A 24,163-nucleotide genomic window follows, 5' to 3' on the forward strand; every position below is an offset into this window, starting at 1 on the left:
TATTTTCTATGCTTAAAACATTAAATACATTTTTAATTATATCTTCTTTATAAAATATTAGAATTTTTTTTTCTAAAAAGATACTATTATAGCTTACTCATAATTATATGAGATGTGCATGCATACTGGATAGCGGCAAGTTGTAGAAGAAACTCACTATTGATGAATCACATATCCTAGTCAGTGCTCTCTGCCTATATATATGCAATGTTCATGCTTTATCTTGTTTTTTTTTTCTTATATAGTTTAAGTAACAAAATGCTTCATGAGATTCTCAAGCTTATGATAAGTTAGTCATGAAATTATCTGATCATAAGTTTGCATGATGAGATCACGGTCTTGATGTATGATTTAACTTTATGATTCCCAAAGGTTTGATGCAACGGTTACATGTTCCCCCTCGTTTCTTCTAATATTGTATAATGGTTGCTTGTGGATTTCATCATTGCACTGTTGGCATTTTGACCTAAAGTAGGAAGCTACAACTACAAGAGGCCATTATGCTACTTCTTTGCTTCTTTGGTTCCACAGTTTGTCAGAATGGTTTGGGAGAGAAAGGGTGACGAACCGAACGAACTTCATAAATGAAAAGAAGCTATTTGCTTTGGAAACTGACAAGTGTTGCTAGCTTAGAAGTGTGCTGGATCTAGTGTTTATAGAGTTGCCATGTTTCGTTGGACATCCCTTGTATTGCACTATAGATGATATACTTCGTACACTACAGTTGGTAGTTGGCTTTCTCCTTTTCATTTAATTGCGTAAACATCTTTACATTTTTTGTTTATGAAAGTACGTAAACAATATCAAATCAACAATTATTTGATGCAAATGCCTGCAACGTACGATAAACTTTTGCGGTTGGTGCACCTTCATTTTAATGTAAAAATATTGAGATATTGAGTAAGCTTCCCAAACTCCTGCTGAAATAGAAAATTCCGGAAATTCTCATACTTTGTTCTAAAAGAGAGATATTTTGATGTAAATATTGGAGTAGTAGTTAATAAAATAAATCATGCAATTCACCATGTTTACAAAGGTGAGTCAAACTAAGATCATGAAAAGATTAATTTAATTGATAATCTTAGTTTGACCATTGACGATAAGTCAATACAAAAATGAAGATAGATTTTGCTTTCTTACCTAAGAATAGATTCATAAGGTAAAACTTTTAAATTTGTTAAATATGAATAAAGAGTTATGTTATTTAGTACAAAACAATTGCTACGAAAATAAATACGAACAATTAAAATAACTAATCATTCATGGTGGGTCTTTGTAAAATGTTTTTTTCCTTAGTGTTCATCCTTCTCTCACATTGTCAACCAATTGGTTTGTCTCTTTTTTACAAAAAGTTGTTCATACTAAACAACATTTTTTATACATAGGTAGAAGATCAGACATTTGAAACCGAGGAGTATCATAATAAATTATATGTTAACAAACTGTTAATTGAATGGATGTGTTAAAATTCAATTTTCTAAGCTTCAGTTTTACATATATAAAAAGTTATTGGTTTGAAAAATAAATTGAGATCGATAAATTTAATCAATAGTAATATGAGAAAAATAAATGAAAAAAATATGAAATGTTAGAATACATTGATAGAAGTTTCTTAGTTCTTACCCTTCGCATCGCAGGGAAAACTTAAATTCAATTTATAAATAGATAAGGATTGGTACGTTCAACTCTTTTCATAATTCAGTTTAAATTTAGTGAAATGAATAAAAGAAATGAGATTACATATATAGAACTTAATCGATTCCCTCCTGGACCAATATATTGGCCTTGCTTGAATCTTCAAGATTTTCCCCCTTGGGTGTAACAGGATAGAGTATTGAAAATTGTGAAATTTGAGTTAAATTGATAATCAATTTTGGTTAAAAATGATACAATTTCTTCAGTTTAACGTTTTTAATGAAATAATGAAGAAATTGATATCATTATAATTTTTTACCAGTAGGATTCAAAAGAAGAAAATTTCAAGTGCTATGGAGGAAAAATGATGCAAGAACGTGAAGAAAAAACCTTGGAGAAAAAGTTGAAGATTGAAACAATTCGCTTAGCATACAAGACAGGCTCAGCGAGTTTCCTCACTTAGCGGTTAACTCACGTTTAGCGTGAAAAAGCCCAAAGGCGCCCTTAGCGCGAAAGCCCGCACTAAGTGCGAGATCGCGTGGAAATTAAGCTACCTTTTTTTTTCTGTAGGAAATTAAGCTACCTTATCGACACTTTGAACTCTCTAATGAATACATACTAAGCTTGAGTATCTCAAATAGAAGAAACCCTCTTTCTATGTCCATTATCCCATTCTCTTCCTTTGTCCATCTCTTCCTTTCTTCTATCCACATCAGCACCTAAAGTGTAAAGCCTTTCATGTCAATCACAGGTTAAACCCCCATTGTTGTGAGTTTGATAGGCCAACTCTTGTAATGTAACTCTTTCTATTATCTATTTTAATGCAATTATGCTTCTATTACTCTTCTATGTACTTCTCTGTTTATTATGGATTGATCATCCATATAGTATTTAAGGGTAATGTATTGAAAAAATGATTATTTTTTAAAGAACTGGGGAATGGTATCTAAATAAAATCATTGCTAGAAATAGATTGATATTTGTTTTGCCCAATTCATGCATCTCTAATCTTAATGCAATTTATTATTTTATCCTTGCAAAAAAATTTGAGAAAAAAGAATAAATAAATTAGGCTCTTCATATGGGAAAAACTAAAGATAGGATGTCTTAGTAGATGTGGATAAAAACAAGAATTTCATTAGATATAAAAAATCATTAACATTACATTACAAGTAGTCTTGACATGCTAAGTCTCAACATAATCACATTCTGAATTCATCTTTCTCCATTTAAATTATTGTTTATTTTTCTTATTGTCTCTTTCTTTTCCTTTTATCCCAATTTTGACACTTACAATTTTTTATCTCTTCTACTTCTTCTAATTGCTTAATAATTAGATTTGCATCATTTTAAGTATAACAAAAATTCTTTGGATTCAACACTTAAATTTTCGAGTCTTTTACTACTTAAAACGAATTAATACACTTGCCAAATAAGTTAACAAGTACATAGAATAAGGTTAGACCTAACATGATGTAGATACTAAACAAGACATTTTTGATTGATTAGTACCAAAAAAAGATTTGCACCTTGCAAGAAATGGACATAGCAATACTCTTCATAAAAGCAACCGTTAAGAATGAAGATAGAAATATCCATCATGCATATGGTATAAACTATAAAATTCGAATTAATCCACATTATTTCGTTTTTCATCAAATATATCTCAAAATTAATGCAGTACTATCCAAAAAAAAAATAAAAATACAAGGGCCTCTAATATAAAGCTTCAGAAACCAGTGAATATACGAAGACATAAAACTCAAAAAGTTCAACATCACATGTACGACACGTACTCAACTTGATTTCGCATATGACATTTAATATTAAGATAGCCCCAATAACATATAAATGGGTCGAGAGTGGGTGGCAACAGCTTTTACTTGTTAGAAAGAAAGGGTCAGAAAGGTGGGTGATTTCTTATTTCTAGCTGCATCTTTCAATTTTCATTTGCAGGATCATACAAAGCAACATTGTCCACGCAAGCTAAAGTAAGACATTAGCACCAGTCTTCATGTTGCTACAGACCCTTCCTTGGTATTAGAATTCAAGGCTTTGATGCATAATCGAGGCTTTGTACTAACAAGGTTCCTTGGGAGGACAGAGACAGCAACTATTATGGACGCATCGGGTACTCCAGAAAGGGGTAGCAACTCAACAAGCACAGAGAGCTGCAACACCAATGCCAATCAATGCTCAGAGTATGCATAAATGTGAATACCAACAGCTATGAATTGTTCAAGGCAAAATAGTAGTACAACATCTTTACCTCTGGAGACCTGAGATCCACCACTGAATCTTCCACAACATGATTAACTGCAGATGCCACTACTCCAAAGCATTTATTACGGTCCAGCAAACTAAATGCTTTAGAATCATTTGAATTTTCCTTTGCTAACGTGGTCTCTTCAATTCCTCTTCGGTTGAACCCAACAGCAAACTACAAGGGCAATTATAATTGTCTTAATGTAAGATTGCAAACTAACAAGCATCATTTCAAACATGTGACATTTACCAAAATATAATTTAGCTCTGAAAATCTCTAAATGTAAAAACATCTAATTCATAAAGAAATTCTATCTGAAACTTATCTGAAACTAAATTTTTTAAGAAATCAATTCATTTGCAAATCAAGCTGTCTCATATTTCATCATTAGTAAATTCAACCACTTTTGATTTTGATATTATTTATGTCTAATTTAATATCAAATATGTTGTTTTCAATGACAAAGTTGAGAAAGTTCCAAAGAATAAACAAGTCTTGGTTGACAATGAAATCAAAATCTGAGTTCTGACTTCAATTGCCATTGACACATATTGAAACCAGCAAGGATGTGAAGCTACAGGCAGATAAAAATTTGGCCACCATTCTGAGATCAGCTTTATTAATATTGAAATTTTAATTAAAAGCTGGATTCTTCTTTCTTTAGCAATTAGAGTGATGAGGGGAGGGGTCATGTATCTCAGGTGATGAAAATGGCAAACAAAGTTCGCTTATGAAAAAGCATGGCTTATTTGCAACTAAAAGGTAATATTGTATTGGACCTTTAGAGGTCGTTCAAGTTTGTCCTGTTTATCAGCCAAGAACTTTTTAACAAGCATTGATACTACTTCTTGTAGTTCTTTTTCGTTCAAATTGCATGTAGCTTGGATAGGGAAAATGCGATGGCACCAACTGCAGCAGAAAATATGTCCACTGTTAGATTAAAAAGAATGAAAGATACTAAAAGCTGGGGAAAGTCATTTAGAATAATTTACAAAGAATTATAATATTCTTAAGTTTAAGTTATAGTTCTAATCTAACATATTTATACGATTTTCTAGATTTTAATATTTTCTTTTTACAAAAAGCATGCCCCCTGCAAATTTTGGCTCTAGCTCTGCCACCATGAGCATAGACAAAAAAATAAAAATGAACAAGGGATTTCTCATCAATACAATGAAAATTCAGTGAAGAAACCTGATAGGATTATGGATCTAATTGGGCCCAATAAGGCTCTAGGTTTACTTCTTTCAGCCTACACCTAACTTGCAGGGAACTAACATGTATACATAAAAATAAAAGGGAGAATTAGTGAGAGAAGAGAGAAAACAAATCTCAGATCTGTCTACCTTCAAAGAGGGACAGTGATCATGTTAGTATTGGCAGTAGGTACCAGGTCCACAGGACCTGTGAGTGCAAGCCACACAAGTATGACAGAATTGTTTGTCCAGAATATTGCCTAGTTCCCAAAGCCTTGAGTTAATTATGGTTGCCCTGAATTGTTTGTCCAAATATGCACACATTGCATACCCTTGAAACATTTTATCACCAAGACTAATAATGTTGAGATTTTTGTTAAAGTGATGGTAAGACTACACAGGTTTCATTGATCTGTGATACATGATAGAAATCCTCCTTTCCTAAGTGATTTCTGGGAGGGGCTGATGATCTGTTTTGAATACAAGGCAGAGAAGAGTGTTAAAAATAGGTATTTCCTATCATCTCAGATTTTCACATTGGTATTAGAGTCCTTTCCAGTTCACAAACCGTGTAAGGGAAGTGACTTACAGGTGGTTGTTGCCACCTACTACCAAATACACCCAGTTTTCCATGTCTCCCAGCTGAAGAAGGCTAAAGGTTGCTCAACCAGTGGAACTGTGGAAGCTGCCCTTCATTCCTTCCTCCAAGAACGGGAAACCAATGATCATTTCCCAATAGACCCTAGAACAATCATGACCACCCAAGAGACCAGAAACATAGGAAGCTTATTACTAAAAGTTTCATCTTGTGGAAGTCGAAGTTACTGAGGAGGTAACTTGGGAAGAGGATAGCAGCACCCACAGGCAGTGTCCTTCTGCATAGAGGACAAGGCAGTGTTTTAGGTGAATGGTATTGAAAGGATTATGGATCCAATCGGGTAAAAAAAAGGCTACCGGGTTACTTTTGTGGGCCTAAACCCACCTTATGAGAAAATTAACATGTGTACAGCACACAAGAGGGAAGTTATCTAGAGGAGAGAGAAAAGAGATTCAAATCTGTCTGGACAAAATATTAGGGAAAGGGCCTGTTTTCTTTTTTCTTATAAGAATTTTGGGATAATGGATAACCACACCATAAAAGCTAGCCATTGTAGTTGGAGAGCTCTTGGCCTTATAAACCCCACACCATGTTCCCATACTTCCAAAGTCCCATCATACCTTGCAATTGAATCCTAACATTACAGCACACACTGCAGCTGTGACACATCATACCTTGCAATTGGATTCTAACATCACAATGCACCACAGCTTCGGCACCCACATGGACCAGCTGTGCACTAGCCCTTTGATTATTCCTGAGTGAACATTGCAAGTCTCATACTTCCAATGTGGGATTCAAGTCCTGAACCTTGCAACTGGATCCTAACACTTAGTTTTGGTTTATAGCTTGGGGACAAAGGAATTTTTCTAGTGGGGAGCATCTACTATTGCATATTATGTCTTCCTTTTCCTAAAATCAGATAAGACAATCTCCCTTTAGTTAGATACAAATTGAATCCTATCAGAACAACAATATACAATGGCAACAGAAATAACTAAATGGAAGTTTGGGCAGGTTGTGTTTGAGGTTGAATAGGGTTCTATTGTTGGGAACCTCAATTCCCCCTAATATGTAACTTGAGTACTCGATCATCCATTTGCACTTATATGATACGAGGATATAGACAAATAAGTAATGCTGTGATACTCGACAAGGAACAAGCAACACAACAATATATCACCTCAGCCTAGGGGCATGTCTAAGGGTTACAGGTCAAATGCATTCCACATAGCCGTGGCAAGGCATTAAACCTCTAACAACCCAGCCTCACCAAGGTACCTAAGCTAGCAAAAGAAGCTTCAACCTTCAAGATTACTTAACACAAACATAAAATATCAAGTAATTTCCTCTTCATCAGGCAATAGAAAACATGGGAAAAAAAGGTACAAATGAATAAAGAAAGCACAATTAAAGAATAGCACATACTAAAACTCATGCTGGGAAATTCTAAAAAGGCAAGAAAGTTGCATAGGATGGTTGAGTTGAAGCTAGAAATACTTGTTCCCCTCATTTTTCCATGTATATAATGTATAAACCAAAATACACAGCCCAACAGCAGGAATTCTTTTTTGGGAGAATTCCAGTAAAGCCAAACCAAGACAGAGAGTAGGACCTAGAGGGAATAGGGGAGCAAAAACTGGTAAATCAGATCGCATAATTGTCGAACAGTTAACAAGTTTTACAATGTCATTAGCAACTTCCAATTAAACAGTTCCCTCTTGGACCAACATCCCCTGGCTTGAATTTTCAAGATTTCCCCGTCTTTCCCTTGGGTGGAAAGGTGGTAGAGGACACAGAATAAGTCTAGACCAGACCTAGCATCATTGACATACTAAACATAAAACAACAATCAAAACATTTTTATCTAATAACATAAGCGTGAGCTAATTCACTTACACCGGCAAACTTACAGTCCCGGACTCCAAAGCTTGAATGATATTCGACACAATAGTAACAGTGTCAGGGTGCGTGTTAATGGGAAAGGTAAGGAGAAGCAACCCATTCCTCGTGAGCTTAACCAAAGAAAGATTAGCTATTCCGTCTTTCTCTGCCTCTGCTTTAACAGGACTTGAAAGTTTACCTGCCATCAGAATCCATGACCATGGCTATCCTACATTGTATCTCAAAACGGCAAAAAAAAAAAAAAAGTGAAGTAAATGAAACTGAATAGTGAATACCATCAGCTCCAGAGTTAGCAGTGGGAGACTCGTCGAAACATTCCTCGGCAGCATCTTGTGTGCATATCTTCCTTCTCTTAGAAGTAGTATCTTCTTCATTAGGGTTGTTTAAAGTGTGATAATGACCCGACCCAAGGAACTGTAAGAAATAACAATATATGAGTAGTATTGAAAAACAAATTTGTTGCAGAAACAGAGGAATAATAATTGACCTTGTGAAGGATAGAGATTGCTTCTTTTGTAGCGCTTTTCTCTCGCTCTGGAAAGAGAAATTGAAAAAAATGAAAAGGAAGAAGGTGGAAGGTAAAGAAAGAATGAAAGAGAAGAAACTGAACTGATAGTACAAGTGATGAGAAAACCGGAATGGGAGTTACGGAGAAGAGAAGAGGGAGCGTTGTAATCAAACCGAGGCAGCTTGATAACAGCCGAGTGCTGCTCCCACGGACTCATCCCCTTCTCTTCCGCCATTTTCTCTCTCTCTCTCTCTCAAAACCCTTTTCAATTAAAAACAAGTGTTCACAAAGAAGCAAGTAATGCACTATGCATGTCTTATTTGATCAAAAAAGAAAAGTAAAATATGTTTTCCATCACTGTAATTTTGCTCAAATTTAGTTTTAATTCTTATACTTTTAAATCACTTGATCCTGTACTTTAAAAAAAAAAAAATAGGAATGCAGTCCTTGCACGCTACAATCAAGGGATTAACTACACACTAAATTCACTTATTTTTTGAAAATACATGACCAAATTGATTGATTTAAAGTATAGGCATAAAAACCAAATTTGATTAAAAATAAATCAAAAATATATTTTATACAAAAAAAAATTATTCATTTGAGAATCATTTTAAACTATTTTAGTGAGTTTGTAAGACTGTGTAAAGTTATTAAAAATATAATCTTATTTTAAAAAAATGCATAAATGTATAAGACTTGAAAAAAAAACTTGATCTCATAACATTTTTTAAGTGTGTATACCATAACCAATATCTAATAGTAATGCTTAAGCACTCGATAACATTTACATTAAAATTCAATTAAAACAAACTAATATTATAATTATGATATCATTTAATTATAAATTATTATATAATTAAAAACTGTTATACAATCCAAATTAAATCAAAATATATTGATAGTATTAAATACACAATTATTTAGTCATCATGTATAACAAAATTATTCAATCATAAATCATATCTACAATAATTTCTATTAATATAAAAAATTGAAATTCCATAAAAGTTATATTTAAGATAATTTCTAATTAGTGAACAACTAATATTTTAACAAGTGCATTACATTTTATGTAAAAAAGAAAAACGAAAAACAAATACATTAAATTAGATAAATGTTTGTTTTTACATAATTTTCTTAAAAGAATATATTAAAATTTAATTTAGAGATAAACATAAAAGAAAAAGTTGAAATGAATGAAAAAATGGCTAAATGCAAATGTAATGTGTGAAAATTTATAGGGAGAATAAGTGCTTCCCTTTCTAATTTATAAATATAAGAGTAGATGTAAAAATCTGTGTATCAAAATTAATCTCTTGATATTAATAAGAAAAATGAGAGTAACCGAATAATCATCTTTTCAAGGCCGCTTTTGCTTAAGTAAGGTGCAACTGAAAGAGGATCTTGAAGACTAGCAGTTTGGTTATGCCGAGAAACCTATTCATTCCTCATGCTCAGATTACAATTTAGAAAGAATAGGGCATTAAAAATTATTAACATGACATCCAAGTTTCAATGAATAAATAGTCACAGTACAATTCTTAACGCCCAACTGTGTAGAGTAATTGAGCGGAATTTCAGTATGAGATATAATAGACAAATCCTTTGCCTATGGTATAAGTTTAAAGACTTTTGGGCCAGCCAGATGTTAGACATATTAAACCCACCCATGTGCCTTCAACAAATAGTTTAGACTTCTGAGCAATCCTTTCTAATCCGAATACTCTTGCACAGCCACAATCTTTTACAGTTTCCACAAGCCCCTTCTTACAATCAGTAATCAATTATTCATACATCGCCAAGTTCAAATGCAAAATCTTTAAAATCGCTCCACTCAAGAAAGTCTTTTAGCATCACCAAATCACTGGGATGAAGCTTCCTCCTTCTTTTCCGACAGAAGCCTTGAAAAGAAATTGCAAGAGATGCAAACTTTGTCAGAAAACTGACATTCACAGCTCCATTGAGTTAAAACAACTGTCTTACAATGCATAAAAGACAAATTCCAATTAAGACATGGTGGAAAGGAGCAGCCCCTGTGGGGAGCTGAATTTAGCTAAACAATTACATGGAGAGAGAAATGTAAATAAAACACTCTTTCTAAGATAATCTCTATCGTCATATAAATTTTATGTGAATGCACTAAAGTACTTGGAGGTATCTATATGAAAAGACTATTCTATTTCTATTTTATTAATATTTTCGATTAGTATTAAATTTATTTTAGCTAGGACTCTCTTTTTATTTAGTAAGACCCATATTAATAGTAGTGTGTGTCAAATAGAGTATTATTAACAACGAGTCAATGCCTCAATGATAGCGATAAATCATAATAAATCAAGTGTATGTAAGAGCATGGCCATTTTTATACTGCGATTATACAAAGGCCTAGCTAGGTAAAACTAACAATTCATAGACATAAGAGTAATTCAAAACCTTTTCAAATACCATATCCAAAGAGAGCCCCAGGTGATAGTCAATTATAAATAAAGGTGGAAGCTGGTAAAACTAACAATCCATAGACAAAAGAACAATTCAAAACAAAAATATCATATCATACAAGTTAAAATAGCCTTTATAACATATGAAACATTAACATCACAGAGAGTAACATCAAATAGAACTGGTTAAAATCATAGCAGTTAAGTTTTGCTTGCATGCAAGCTGCTTACCCCTGTGCCTTTGCCCATCGGGTGAAGTGATAGAGTTGAACAGTCTCATTGGAGGCATGACAAGCAAAAAGTAGATAGTTCCGTGGCTGTACCATCCATGCAAATCTCATGAACAATGCTGAATAGACACACATTGCTGCAGCATTAACAACAAACAAGAGATGCAATAAGCAGCATACCATATGCCAAGAAAAAAATCAACATTTTGTAGGAACAGAGACGACAAACCTCCTGTCATGTTGCCAGAGATCATTTCTGGAGGTTTGTTCAAGTCAGCCAATCCCTTTTAATAAAAAATTTCACATAAGTTCAGAAGTCAAAGGTTAAGAACAATGTGCATTATGAAGAACTATTCAAGTAAATAAATGCCGGAGTTTTTCAACAATAACAGATCATCATATGAGTGATACTCACAGCTGCCACAAATCCCCAGTTGGCAATAGGTCCCCAAAAGTGAGTTGTTTTGGGACCAACTGGACTGTTCCAGAATGCTCTGAAGGAGGCCATATAATACCAGTGTTACGATCTGATTTGCCATTACAAAAGTGTAAGATGACTTCAACAGAACAGAAATAAAGCTATTTCACATGACCATGCATCTTTCTACTTATCGAATAGCATCCCATTGCATCTAATAGCTATTTCACACTCAAGATTGGGTAAGAAAAAATAAAGCTCAGCAATCAACCACTCAATTTGGGAGACGTTTGTGTTGAAGTCTAACATATATAAGTCCTCTGAATTTTCTATTGACGGTTATCAAAATACTCAAGTAGGTTAGGATAAACTTGTATATAAGCACTTATTTATGGAGAAGATTATTCGAACAGGGCATTACCAAAAAAACATATTTATATGGCACTCTGTCTCTCCATCATTTGATTAACGTTGGATATTGGTAAACCCTTCCTAGAGGCAACCCTTATCAGAAAAAAATTACTAAACGATGACCAGTGAGAGGGCATGCAAAAATTCCTTCCATCTAAATGATTATTCTCTTTAAAGGGCAAAACACACATATGAGTATATGACTATGCAATGCCTATACATTTATTTAATTTTCATGATCGAAAGGGAAAAAAAAAAGTTTACTGTGCAATGCCTATTGCCCAAACATTCCGCAAACACAGCATCACCAAGACACTGTTGCAATCCCTTCCATTAATAAATAAATAAAATATCAGTAGTTATCGGTGGCTAGATTCCAGCAATTACCGGCCAAGAAAATTGATGCAAACAGACAATGAAGTAATATAATTAAAAAGAGATTTAATTAGGTAAAATGATTACAAGTAATTTACAAATTATGGGTGAGAGAGATCATGCGAAAGAAAGAACGAGTAAAGAGATTTTGGGAAGCGCAGAGATACCTTGAAATTGATTGAAGATAGAAAGAAAGAATGGCAGCGCCGGAGAGTAAGTCAAATCTGAAGGGTAGGAGGAACAGTACGGCAGTGACCTTTAATTTAATTCTTTTGCTGTCTTGAAACGGCATTGCCTTTTGCGTTTCATGACTTCATCTCTTCCACACGTAAGTAAAGTAACTAAGTAGTACTATTACGCAGTAAGTAAGCACGTGTCTACTTTACACGACAACAATATTAGGATTTACGACAGTTTGCGTACTCCCAATACATGTTAAATTACTGCACGTCTTATTTTTAACATATAAATCCAATATAAATAGAATAATTCACCTGCTGTTAAATGCCTCAACTTGAGTTAGATCATTATTATTGGTATTCGTGTTTTAGAAATAAATCCATGGTGAAAAAAACAATTACTTCCTCCATTTTTGTAGTTGTCAATTTTTTTGAGAAATTTTGTTCTTATTTATGGGTTGTTTCAAAGTTTAAGATCGCAGCAATTATTTTTGTATTAATTATATTTATATTTTTATTTAATTTATATATGTATTTATTGTGAAGTGAAAAAAGAAACTATAAAATATAAAATTCTACAACTATTTTATTAAATATACATTTTTTAAAATTTTACAACATAACCTTAAAAAAGATAGATAAAAGTGAATGAAAGTATTGTTTTTTATGATAAAAGTGATGTAACAAATAATCATTTACATTAAATCATTTTTTCTAAGATAGAGTTAATTTTGTATATTAACCAAACACATTAATAAGATTACAAGTTTTTGTTTTAGAATTATTTTTTAGATCATAATTTTAATATGAAATATTTATCAATTTTACTTAAAATTATTAACTTAAATGAGATTAAATTCAATATCACTTGGATTAATATTTATTAATTTTTAAGGATTTAAAGGAATAGAAATAATCACGATTTAATATTAAAATATCTAAATTTTATGATTAATAACCATAAAAATATAATAAGTAAAATGTTTATTTGTAATAGAAGTAATAGAATGCATGGAATGTGGGAGAGAAAAAAGTAATGTTTGAGTGAAAAGTTAATTTATTTATTAGTAGAGATAAGTAAAATGCATGGAATGTGGGAGAAGCAACACACAAGACTGAAGGGGGAACAGCGTCATCAACTCCATCACACATGAGCCAGCAAGTGTTGCGGCCTCTAAGACAGTGGCCATGGTTCCACCACCACCACCACCGCACTTGCGTCACCCTTTCCCTTCACCACCTTCTCACCCCTCCACCAAAAACCTCTCACCGTTTTTCTTTTGCCACGGTCGCTGCTTCGTCTCGTCCCAAGGTTCGAACTCCGAAGTCTCCCGTACCACCACCACCCACTGCCGATTCCGATCTGGAGGAGAAGAAGAGCCGAAACCAATTGAAGCGAGAAGCCAGGCGCACTGTCAAGTGGGGCATGGACTTAGCTTCCTTCTCCCCTCCCCAAATCAAACGCATCCTTAGGTCCACTTCTTTTCCTTTCCCAATTTACCCTTTTGCTTTTCCTCAATCCCCACTTTCCAAAGTTCTATCCTTTCCTCGGCATTCAACAACCTCCTCTCCTTTCTTTTGGGTTGCAGGGTTGCTTCCTCGGACCATCTTCTTCTCTTCGAAGCTCTTATGTTGGTTAAGGTCCTTTTTCCCCCTCCTATTCATGATGAAAGTAGTGCCATCGGAATATTTCATTTATTTATTTGTGCTGTGTAAATGTGATGGTGGATGAGTCTGTTAGTGTTGTTGAAGATAAAGTGTATGTTGTTTTGCCTCAGAGACTGGGACCTGATGTCCGTGAAGGAAGACGGAGACAGTTCAGTTATATTGGTAATTAATTACCCTGAGAGTGTTTTTATTCGGAACTACTAGTATCAATGTCTGCGAATACACGTGTTCATCAGTTCATGTTCTGACCCAATCTCTATGTGACACATATTTGAGTTTTTTAATTTACGAGAAAGAATTAATAACAGTGGGTGTCATGAGCAGCAGATTAATTGAGATCATGTGATAATTTCTCGCATTTAGGAGGATTAGTTCATGTGTTTTAGTTTTAAACAAACATTCAAACATGATTGAGCTTCATGTCATATTGTTGTAGATCTCAGATGTGTTTTATCACTCTTTCCAATTTGTTTTGCATTAACTGTGACTCTGTAAGTCTATTTATGCATCTTGGCTTCTTGTGATAAGATATTATGTTGCTATCAATTAGTATAGACAACTGCACAATTGTCAATGGATATACTTGTTGTAAGTTGATATGATGTTATGCACATTCTGCGGTGCCGCTTCATGTTCTTCATACGTAAATTGGCTCAGGAAAATTGCTACGGGAAGTGGATCCTGAGTTAATGGAACGATTAATTAAAGCAACAAAAGATTCCAATCAGAAGGAGCTGCAAGCTTTAACTGGCTTAGGGCCTGATGATCCTGAACCTGAAGATGATGATGACTTGGTAGAATCTGAATCCGAGGAGGATGAGGAGGTATGCGATGGTACTTGAATTTTATACTGACTAGACACGACTCTACTAAGTTGAATGCTATACCTTTGTCTTCTCATTCTCTCACATTAGGGGGTGTTGCTTTCTAAATCTGATGTATGTTATATTGACTTAATTATGATGTATGTTAATTATTATGTCCTCGAGGTGTTTTCTTATTTTTGGAGCATTTTATCAGGAATCTAATTGGCATGATAATCAAGTAGCGAGGTGGTTTGATGGTTTGATCAGTAAGGACATTGAAATTACCAATGAAATTTATTCAGTTCAGGGAGTTGAATTTGATCGTCAGGTAATATTTTGGTTCTGTGCCAGACCAAATAGTGCAAATTTGTGCCTGATTGTGCTTTAAGAATCAATTCTATTGCCTGGGACTCATATTATCATAACATCACATGGGAATTAATTTCAAGAGCTTATTTCAAATCAATCCTACATTCAGTGGCAGAACTACGTACAAACTCATGGGTGATGGCTCTCTCAGCTTTTGAAAAGAAACACTCCCGAAGTTTATGTGTGTGTGTATTTTCTATACAAAATATACTAGAAACCCCGTTTCAAAATAACATTGTCCCCTCAATTTTCCCCTGCACACAATTTTCTCTCTTTCATATATTTACGAGGGAAACAAAGAGAAGGGGTGTTAACTGTTCAGGATCACATTACAAAAAATCTATGATGCTAATAAAATATCCACTTTTCTTTTGCTGTGACATTTATTGGCATAAAAACTTCGTTCTGTTTCTATGATGTCTTTACATATCATACCTATCTTTAACAGGAGTTGCGAAAGCTTGTACGTAGAGTGCACAATACTCAAGAAATGAAGGCTGATAATGAAGAAGAGAAGAAAAAAATAGAGACAGCAACAAATGGGGCTAAGAAGGCTCTCAACCGTTTCCTTCGTGGCCTTTCAAAGAGGATTCCTAATGAATAATATTTTCATTATTTTGATGTGTCGTGTCTCGGCTTGAAGAATTCACCAAAAGAGGTATGGTAAGCCATACATTGTCTTGGTGGGATACATGCTACGGAAAATCGTCTATTCTTTTTACGTTGAATGATGAATACTACTCTCTATTTTTTTGTTAAGATTAGACCATTAAATTATAGTGTTGTGCTCTTAAAACATTAGTATTAGGTTTATACTTGATATCTTGAGGTTTTATTCATAAATTTTTCTCCGCAACAGCTTACTTTTCTTGTCCTCCTGATTTTTTCTATTGTTCAAAGTTTTCGGAATTCGGGGAGTCATTAAACTTTACAAAAAATTGAGCGAATTGGACAAAAATTGAAGTGACATCCATAAACAAGGTTTGTATAGTTGCATGATATCCGTATTGTGCAGGAATAATACTCAATAACATATATATGCTGTAGGCCTGGTAAAAGGGAGTGCAATTTTTTACTTGTAGCAAACAACAGATACAACAATTCATACAAATATAAGATTATAAGATATATGATGCGATAAGGAGAGAAATAAAAAAGTATTGTTATATGAATATCGTGGATGGCTGTGTAATCCAGCGCTGAACCAAATACTAGCAAGTTTTTATGCATTTTACGGATATTTCAAAATTCAAATAAATTTATAAATAAATTAAATTAAACACGGTAAATGTATTATTAGTAATAAACGTTATCATATCAAACATGAATAAATTAATAAGATTTTTAACATTGACTTGGAAACAAATTAGAAATAAATTGTTTTTATTAATAAAGTATGTCAATTTAAAAATCAAATTGCAATTAGGATAGATTAAGATAATAGTAATTTGGGTAAATAGTCAACATAGTTCTTAAAAGTGTAATTCATTAACATGAGTCCTTAGAAGATGGAAAATTATTTTTTTTGTTCTTGAATGTGTAAAAATATCGACATTTTAGTGTTACTTTTTGTCCATCAAGTGTAACGTTTTTATGTGTCATGTGAGGATTGAAATATCATGATAAAAGATTATCAAATGGAATGTTGTCTTGATAGGATTAATTTGTCATAAAAATTTGGATGAATTATTTTGTCAAATTTTAAAATTTTTTACCCAATTGACCCTCCCCTTTTAAATCAATGATTAAAATTTATTTATTTTTTTATTCTTTTATATTTTTCTTTCTCTCTCTTCTTTCCCAGTCTACCCCTCTTTCTACAACACCAACCTAACCTTAAATGTCAGATAGAGAAAGATAGTGTGGGAGGAAGCAAGGAAGAACACGGTAGCAGTGTCACCTCGACCTCTTCGATGGAAGTACAGAGTGTGGTTGTCGACCCAGGAAGGAAAGCCAGCATCCTTTACCTCGTTGGTCCTACCTGTTTGGTATTTTATGGATCTTAATAAAATACCAATAATCATTGAAAACACATTATGTTAGATTATCAAGAGGGGTTATGAAAAATACCTGGATCCATGATAAACAGCGAAATTGATGAGTCTGAAGAACTGTTGGTTTTGTGTTCTTTCTCGACCAAATCATTGTTTTCTTTTTGGGACCTTAGATTTTTCATCAGATGGGAAGAAGAGAATACAATTTCTGATTTGGTGTCTTGGGGACCACAACCTTGCTTTAGGTTTTAACCTATTAGAGTTCTCATTATTCCCTAACGAGTCAAACTGATTTCTGCTTATCAAGTCCATATTAATTTCTAATAATAGTCCAATAGACTCACCAAATTAGATCACTTTTATTGAGTCCATAAATGTAAATAACTAATATAAATGATCAATATAATATGTAGCTCACACTAATTAATTATTAGGAATTATAAAATTCCTAACAATCTCCTACTTGAGCTTCATATTAACCTTAATCATTTATATTGCAAAAGTCTTTAGGTGCACAACCGTATGTTATTTACTTTTAGACTTTCCTTAAATAATCTGGTCCATCTTATATAGTAACACAGAACCATTGCAGTTTTCTTCATAATCCAACGTGATTGAGCCACAATGATCACCAATGTCACATATACTTGATGGTATAGATCAAATATGGATAAGCAGCATGAAAATAACATGCAATGTGATCTCATTCATGTTCATTTCTAACTAGTCCAAACTTTATTCTTTATAGAGATCAATTTAAACATAATATAAATATTGCAAACAAAACAAGCTCAGAATGAAATGATAATCTTCAACTTTATTTTATAGAAAATCAATCTATACAAATATCTGAAAAACATAAGGCATATATAGAACATAAATGAGACTTCCACTAAACTAAGGTACTATAAGGAGTCACTCCCATATGAGCAGTGTGTTCATGAAAAACTTTAGGTACCAAACCTTTCATAAGTGGGTTAGCTAGCATATCATTAGTCCTTAAGTGTTCTATGGAAATTTGTCTATTCTGAACTCTTTCTTTAACAACCAAAAACTTGATGTCAATAAACTTTGATTTGGTTGCACTCTTATTGTTGTTGGAGTAAAAAACTGTTGAGTTATTGTCACAATAAATCTTTAATGGTCTTTCAATGCCGTCAACCACACTCAAACCAGTGACAAAATTTCTTAGCCATATCCCATGGTTGGATACCTCAAAACAAGCAATGAACTCCGCGGCCATGGTCGAAGAAGCTATAAGAGTCTATTTAGCATACTTCCAAGAGATAGCTCCTCTAGCCAGCATAAATATGTATCCAGATGTGGAGCATTTGCTATCTTGACATCCAGCAAAATCAGAGTCTGAATACCCAATGATCTCCAAATTATCAGACTTCTGATAAGTGAGCATGTATCCTTTTGTTCTCTTTAGGTAACGCGTCACACGTTTTGCTGCTTTCCAATGCTGCATTCCAGGATTACTCAAATATCTACCCAGAACTCCTACTACAAATACTATATCGGGACGAGTGCAAACTTGAGCGTACATTAGACTTCCTACTGCTGATGCATAAGGAATCTTTTGCATCTTTATTCTTTCAAGGTCATTATTGGGGCATTGTTTGAGACTAAATTTGTCTTCTTTAACTATCGGGGTATCTCCTGGTTTACTATCTTTCATGCTGAATCTATCTAGAACCTTATCGATATAACTCTCTTGGGACAACCTTAGGATATCTTGAAAGCGATCTCTTAGTATCTTGATTCCTAATACAAAAAAGGCTTCCCCAAGATCTTTCATCTCAAAAAATTTCGTCAGAAATTTCTTAGTCTCTTGTAAGAAGCTTATATCGTTGCTAGCAAGCAGTATATCATCAACATATAACACCAAGAATGAGTATTTACTCCCACTAAACTTGTGGAATACGCAATCATCAACTGCATTTGCCTCAAAACCATATGAGGTAATGACTTGATGGAACTTTTAATACCATTGATGGGAAGCTTATTTCAAACCATAGATGAATTTATTCAGTTTGCAAACCATAGACTTTGAGTCACCTGATACAAAGTTTTTTGGTTGCATCATATAAATTGTTTCTTCAATGTCACCATTTAGAAACACAGTCTTAAATCCATCTGATGTAGCTCTAAATCATAATGAGTTAGTGCCATTATTGTTCTAAAATAATCCTTTGAAGATATTGGAGAAAAGGTTTCTTTATAGTCAATGTCTTCCTTTTGGGTAAATCCTTTAGCGACTAGACGAACCTTATATCTCTCGACATTGCCCTTTGAATCCCTTTTGGTTTTAAATATCCATTTGCAACCAATAGGTTTCACACTTTCAGGCAATTCGACGAGATCCCAAATGTCATTGTCTTGCATAGATTTCATCTCAACCTTCATGGCATTAATCCAGTTTTGAGAGTTAGAACTACGCATGGCTTGACAGAAGTTAATCGGATCATCCTCTGTTAAACCAATGCCATCCTCATGTTCTTGGAGAAAGATAATATAATCATTAGGGATTGCACTTCTCCTCTTTCTATCTAATCTCCTTAATGACTCTTCTTGAGGTTGTTGAGATTGTTGTATAGGTATTTGAGGAAGAATCTCATCATTGTCTTGTTCTTGAACAATGTCATCAACAATAGTTTGAACATTGTTTTCTATTACTGGGGTTGTTTCTTGAACAACAATAGGTATGAGGACTTGAGCACTGTCAATAACAGGTTCTTCCTCAAAGACAACTTCCCTTATGTTCTCTTCCTTCCCAAACTCAACTTCCTCAAGAAATCTTGCATGTTTCAAATATTGATCTTAAAGTGGGATCATAAAACTCATAGCCCCGAGAGCGTTCAACATAGCCAACAAAATAGCAGCTAATTGTTCTTGAATCTAGCTTTCTTTCATGTGGCCTATAAGGCCGCGCCTCAATCGGACAATCCCAAATATGCAAATGCTTAATGCTTGACTTTTTGTCAGTCCAAAGTTCATAAGGGGTTTTATTAACTGTTTTACTTGGTACCCTATTAAGGATGTAAGCTGCGGTCTTTAAGGCTTCTCCCCAAAGTGACTTTGGCAAAGAAGAATGACTAACCATACTTCTCACCATATACTTAAGAGTTCGATTTTGTCATTTTGCAACACCATTTATGCTAGGTTTGTCTGGCATAGTGTATTGCGGAACAATTCCACATTTTTTGAGAAAAAAGTGCAAAAGGTCCTGAACGTTGTTCTCCTGATCCATCATATCTACCATAGTACTCACCACCACAGTCAGATTTGACAGTCTTAATTTTCTTTCCAAGTTGAAGTTCAACTTCAACCTTGAAACTCTTAAAAACGTCTAGATATTGGGACTTCTCATGTATCAAATAAAGGTAACCGTATCTAGAGTAGTCATCTATGAACAAGATAAAGTATTGTTGCCCATTCTAAGAAGGTGTTGGAAAAGGACCACAAATATCCGTATGTACCAGTTCTAAGATGTCTTTAGCTCTTTCGGCACCTAATTTCCTTATGTTTATTCGTTTTTCCTTTATGCATTCATCACAGACTTCAAAGTCTAATAAATCTAAAGGTTCAAGAATTTCATCCGACACAAGTCTCTGAATTCTCTATTTAGAGATATGACCTAAGCGTTTATGCCATAAAGTGACTGAATTCTCTTTTAATTTCCCTTTTATACCAAGTGAATTTGTTTGTAGTATTTTATTATAGGAACAATTAACATCCAACATATATAGATTATCAATTAAGGAACTGTAACCAATCAAATTCGAATTCTGGTAGAGACTAACTTTATTATTTCCAAATGAACAAGAAAAATCAAATTTGTCCAAACTAGAAATAGAAATTAAATTCTATCTAAAAGACGGTACACCAAGAGTCTCAAACAAATCAAAATAAAATTGAGTCTTTAACTGCAATCTAAAAGTTCCTATAGCCTCCACCGCAACCCTTTTGTCATCGCCAACAAATATGAATCTTTCATCATCACTTGGCAGTCGGCTCCACAAGCAACCCTGCATGGTTACACTTATGTGAGTAGTAGCACCAGAATCTACCCACCAAGTATCTTTAGGTACAAAAGCTAAATTAACTTCAGAACAAACAAGAGCAAGAAATTTACCTTTATTTACACACCATGTGGTGTACTTGGGACACTCTTTCTTCATGTGTCCAGACTTCTTACAGAAGTAGCAGGTAAATTCTTCATCCTTCTTTGGTTTCTTTTGCTGAGAAGACCCTTCAGCAGCACCCTTAGTTTTCTTTCTTTTCTTATTTTGAAAGGTGGAGCTTAAATGAGCACTTTCAAATCTGTCTCTCGGCGGCCTCTCTTCCTTTTGCACACAGTGAGATATAAGCTCATTAAGGGACCATTTGTCCTTCTGAGTGTTATAACTCACTTTGAATTGCCCAAAGTGTGCAGGAAGTGAGATCAAAACTAAATGCACGAGTAGGTCTTCACCAAGCTCTAACTTAAGTGCTTTCAGTTTAGATGTCAAGTTAGACATTTCTATTATGTACTCCGTTATATTACTTTTGCCCTTATACTTCACGAAGATGAGTTTAGCCAAAAGGTTACTCGTCTCTGCCTTCTCATTTTTGGCAAAGTGATCAATTTCATCAATAAATTTCTTTACATTTTCACCCTCAGAAATAGAGCCCCTAAATGCTTCTGGAATAGAGCGTTTCATGGTCATAATGCACATTCGATTGAAACGATCTCATTTCTCAATTTTTACCTCATTGGAGGCTTCTGGAGTGGAAGTGGGTCATTCTGTTCTCAGTCCCAAATCCAAATCCAAATCCATACAGTCAAGAACAATTTTTACGGCTTCCTACCAAACCTTAAAATTTGTCTCATTCAGCATAGGGATACTGTTCACTTGAGTAGATACATTTGCAGCACTAGCAACAAAAACTGAATAATAATAAAAATAAAAATAATTACCTACTCACAAATAAGCCAATAAGTTATATAATATATATATATATATAACAAGACATGCACAAAATAGTTCACATAACAAACTCATCACAAGATACTTAGCACAACATTAATTCATAGTCTTTGGACAGAGAAATTAATTTGTAATTGGTACTCTCAACGCAATGATCAAATATTGACAATAAACTCTGTCAAATCATAGTCTTTCTTTGGACCGACTATAATTCACATGAAAATACCTTATAATTGTCACACATTTATCATCACAGGTACAAAATTATTTGGCCAAATTGTGTCTTCCTTTGAGCTGAGCACAATTCGCATAAATAATTTTATACTAATATCTATGCAATTTTAATTAAATTAATTTACGCAATAGAGATTGCTTTGACAATATATTATTTCAATCAACTCAATCAAAATTACTAGACATAAAGAAAGAATAATTTTGAGGGTTTATAATTTTTGAATTTACACCAAAACATAATGGAAATCACCATTAATACACGTAATTCACAAATAAAAACAAGGAAAATAAAAATAAAATGCAAAAGCCAAATTGCATTTAACGATACGCAACAGGGGTTTTCTTATGCACTCATAAAAGAAACAAACACGTGAACGAGAAACAAAAATGGATGACAATTCTAGAGCGAGAAAAAAAATAGTTTTTCTCATGGAATCCGAACGCAAAACATGAACGCGCATATGATGATTATTATATCGTGATCGAAAAAAAAAATTCCAAACTTACAATCATAATTATAATTGCAAAGATATAATCCCAAAATAAAATTAGGATTCATGTAACAAAATAATACAGATATAACACAAACCAAATAACTTTAATTCCCAATAATCTAACAATAATGGTGGCTCTGATACCACTTGTTTGGTATTTTATGGATCTTAATAAAATATCAATAATCACCGGAAATACATTACGTTAGATTATCAAGAGGGGTTATGAAAAATACCTAGATCCATGATAAGCAACGGAATTGATGAGTCTGAGTAACTGTTGGTTTTGTGTTCTTCCTCAACCAAATCACTGTTTTCCTTTTGGGGCCTTAAGTTTCTCGTCAGATGGGGAGAATTGGTGTCTTGGGGACCACACAACATTCTTCTAGGTTTTAACCCGTTAGAGTTCTCATTATTCCTTGATGAGCCAAACTGGTTTCCGCTTATCAAGTCCATATTAATTTTTAATGATAGTCCAATAGACTCATCAAAATAGATCACTTTTATTGAACTCATAAATATAAATAACTAATATAAATGATAAATATAATATGTAGTCCATACTAATTAATTAATTAGAAATTATAAAATTCCTAACACTGCCACGATTGAGGAGGACGCAGATGGAGTCTGTGACGGTCATCACATAGGCTCGCAATGAGGGTGTCCTTGCCAACGTTGCTGGGCCCGCTAACGGCGATGATGAGGGCATTCTTACACATTCGATTTTATGAACTATTGTGTAAAAATTTGAAATTTAGACGGGTGATTTTTTAGATCCGAATAATACACTTTTTTGTTGGATCTATGACTATCATCGGCATTGATGTTGACGCAATGGTGTTGGCTCATTCTTGAACTCCTCCGCAAAGAGTGGTGTTGAAGTTGAAGGTTTGAGAACACTCTAGTTTTGATGATGGTAAAGGAAGTTATTTATTGTTTGTTTTTTTCTTTCTTCACTGCCCTCTTTAAAGAAAGTTATTTTTTGTTTGTTTTTTTCTTTCTTCACTGCCCTCTTCATTTTTTACTTGCACTGAATGTTTCCGCCGCACTTATATGTAGCAAATTTCGTGCCATTTTGGTTTTTATTCAATTGCTGCAGGTTTTGAATAGGATTCTAAATTATAGGCTTAATTTTGAATTCATTCGAAAATACTAGAGAATAGGACTATTTTGTAAAATTGAAAAACAAAATATGAATTTATATTAACAAGTAAACAAACAAAAAAAAAATAACCAAAAGACCACTTTTAGTCATGGTGCATCTTCGTTTTTCATGGAGAAGAATATGTAAGGGGAAGAGAAGAAATAGTTGTTGGCAAGAAGGGAAGAGGTTGCTCTGTAAAAAAAAATCAAAAGTAACAAAATAGTCTATCGAAAATTTCATAACAAATTAGGTTCAGCATTTCATCAAGTAATGTTTTGTTAAGACATTTGATGGATAAAATAAACAATCAATATTC

General features: G+C 33.7%; 3 protein-coding genes across 7 annotated transcripts; 1 reads left to right on the top strand and 2 right to left on the bottom strand.

The window, feature by feature from the left end:
* Positions 1-3,278: 3,278 nt before the first annotated feature.
* On the bottom strand, positions 3,279-8,407 carry LOC100797260 (uncharacterized). 2 transcript variants are annotated; one of them, XM_003555815.5, is made up of 7 exons: positions 8,211-8,407; positions 8,088-8,134; positions 7,876-8,014; positions 7,595-7,778; positions 4,681-4,810; positions 3,905-4,075; positions 3,279-3,806 (listed from the first exon to the last, which is right to left on the bottom strand). In XM_003555815.5, exons 1-7 carry the CDS (start codon positions 8,341-8,343, stop codon positions 3,648-3,650), a joined length of 963 nt encoding a protein of 320 aa, XP_003555863.1. In that variant the 5' UTR covers positions 8,344-8,407; the 3' UTR covers positions 3,279-3,647. The 2 variants fall into 2 exon arrangements, with proteins under 2 accessions (XP_003555863.1, XP_040869155.1); XM_041013221.1 differs by having other exon boundaries at positions 8,250-8,390.
* Positions 8,408-9,529: 1,122 nt separating this feature from the next.
* On the bottom strand, positions 9,530-12,298 carry LOC100798344 (mitochondrial pyruvate carrier 1). 4 transcript variants are annotated; one of them, XM_006605805.4, is made up of 6 exons: positions 12,151-12,277; positions 11,873-11,935; positions 11,195-11,306; positions 11,009-11,063; positions 10,781-10,916; positions 9,530-10,012 (listed from the first exon to the last, which is right to left on the bottom strand). In XM_006605805.4, the coding sequence occupies exons 3-6, from the start codon at positions 11,285-11,287 to the stop codon at positions 9,973-9,975; spliced, it is 324 nt and encodes a 107-aa protein (XP_006605868.1). In that variant the 5' UTR covers positions 11,288-11,306; positions 11,873-11,935; positions 12,151-12,277; the 3' UTR covers positions 9,530-9,972. The 4 variants fall into 4 exon arrangements, with proteins under 4 accessions (XP_006605868.1, XP_003555865.1, XP_006605870.1 ...); XM_003555817.5 differs by lacking the exon at positions 11,873-11,935 and having other exon boundaries at positions 12,151-12,298; XM_006605807.4 differs by lacking the exon at positions 11,873-11,935 and having other exon boundaries at positions 9,530-10,085.
* A 909-nt stretch (positions 12,299-13,207) lies between these two features.
* Positions 13,208-15,779, top strand: LOC100797810 (UPF0307 protein BPP3887). The gene is made up of 6 exons (XM_006605809.4): positions 13,208-13,635; positions 13,752-13,803; positions 13,941-13,992; positions 14,488-14,654; positions 14,851-14,964; positions 15,454-15,779. Exons 1-6 carry the CDS (start codon positions 13,313-13,315, stop codon positions 15,607-15,609), a joined length of 864 nt encoding a protein of 287 aa, XP_006605872.1. The 5' UTR covers positions 13,208-13,312; the 3' UTR covers positions 15,610-15,779.
* The last annotated feature ends 8,384 nt before the right edge of the window (positions 15,780-24,163 follow it).

This window comes from Glycine max, chromosome 20, assembly GCF_000004515.6.
Source record: "Glycine max cultivar Williams 82 chromosome 20, Glycine_max_v4.0, whole genome shotgun sequence".
In the NCBI taxonomy this organism is placed as follows: domain Eukaryota; kingdom Viridiplantae; phylum Streptophyta; class Magnoliopsida; order Fabales; family Fabaceae; genus Glycine; species Glycine max.

Coding starts and splice junctions, on each gene's coding strand:
- LOC100797260 (XM_003555815.5), bottom strand. CDS start 8,343: ATGGCGGAAGAGAAGGGGATGAGTCCGTGGGAGCAGCACTCGGCTGTT. Junction 4,811..7,594: donor GGGACTGTAAGTTTGCCGGT/GTAAGTGAATTA, acceptor TTTCTGCTGCAG/TTGGTGCCATCGCATTTTCC. Junction 3,807..3,904: donor TGGATCTCAGGTCTCCAGAG/GTAAAGATGTTG, acceptor TTGGTGTTGCAG/CTCTCTGTGCTTGTTGAGTT.
- LOC100798344 (XM_003555817.5), bottom strand. CDS start 11,287: ATGGCCTCCTTCAGAGCATTCTGGAACAGTCCAGTTGGTCCCAAAACA. Junction 10,917..11,008: donor CTCTGGCAACATGACAGGAG/GTTTGTCGTCTC, acceptor TTAATGCTGCAG/CAATGTGTGTCTATTCAGCA. Junction 10,013..10,780: donor CGATGGGCAAAGGCACAGGG/GTAAGCAGCTTG, acceptor TTTCTTTTCAAG/GCTTCTGTCGGAAAAGAAGG.
- LOC100797810 (XM_006605809.4), top strand. CDS start 13,313: ATGAGCCAGCAAGTGTTGCGGCCTCTAAGACAGTGGCCATGGTTCCAC. Junction 13,804..13,940: donor AAGCTCTTATGTTGGTTAAG/GTCCTTTTTCCC, acceptor GTTTTGCCTCAG/AGACTGGGACCTGATGTCCG. Junction 14,965..15,453: donor GAGTTGAATTTGATCGTCAG/GTAATATTTTGG, acceptor TATCTTTAACAG/GAGTTGCGAAAGCTTGTACG.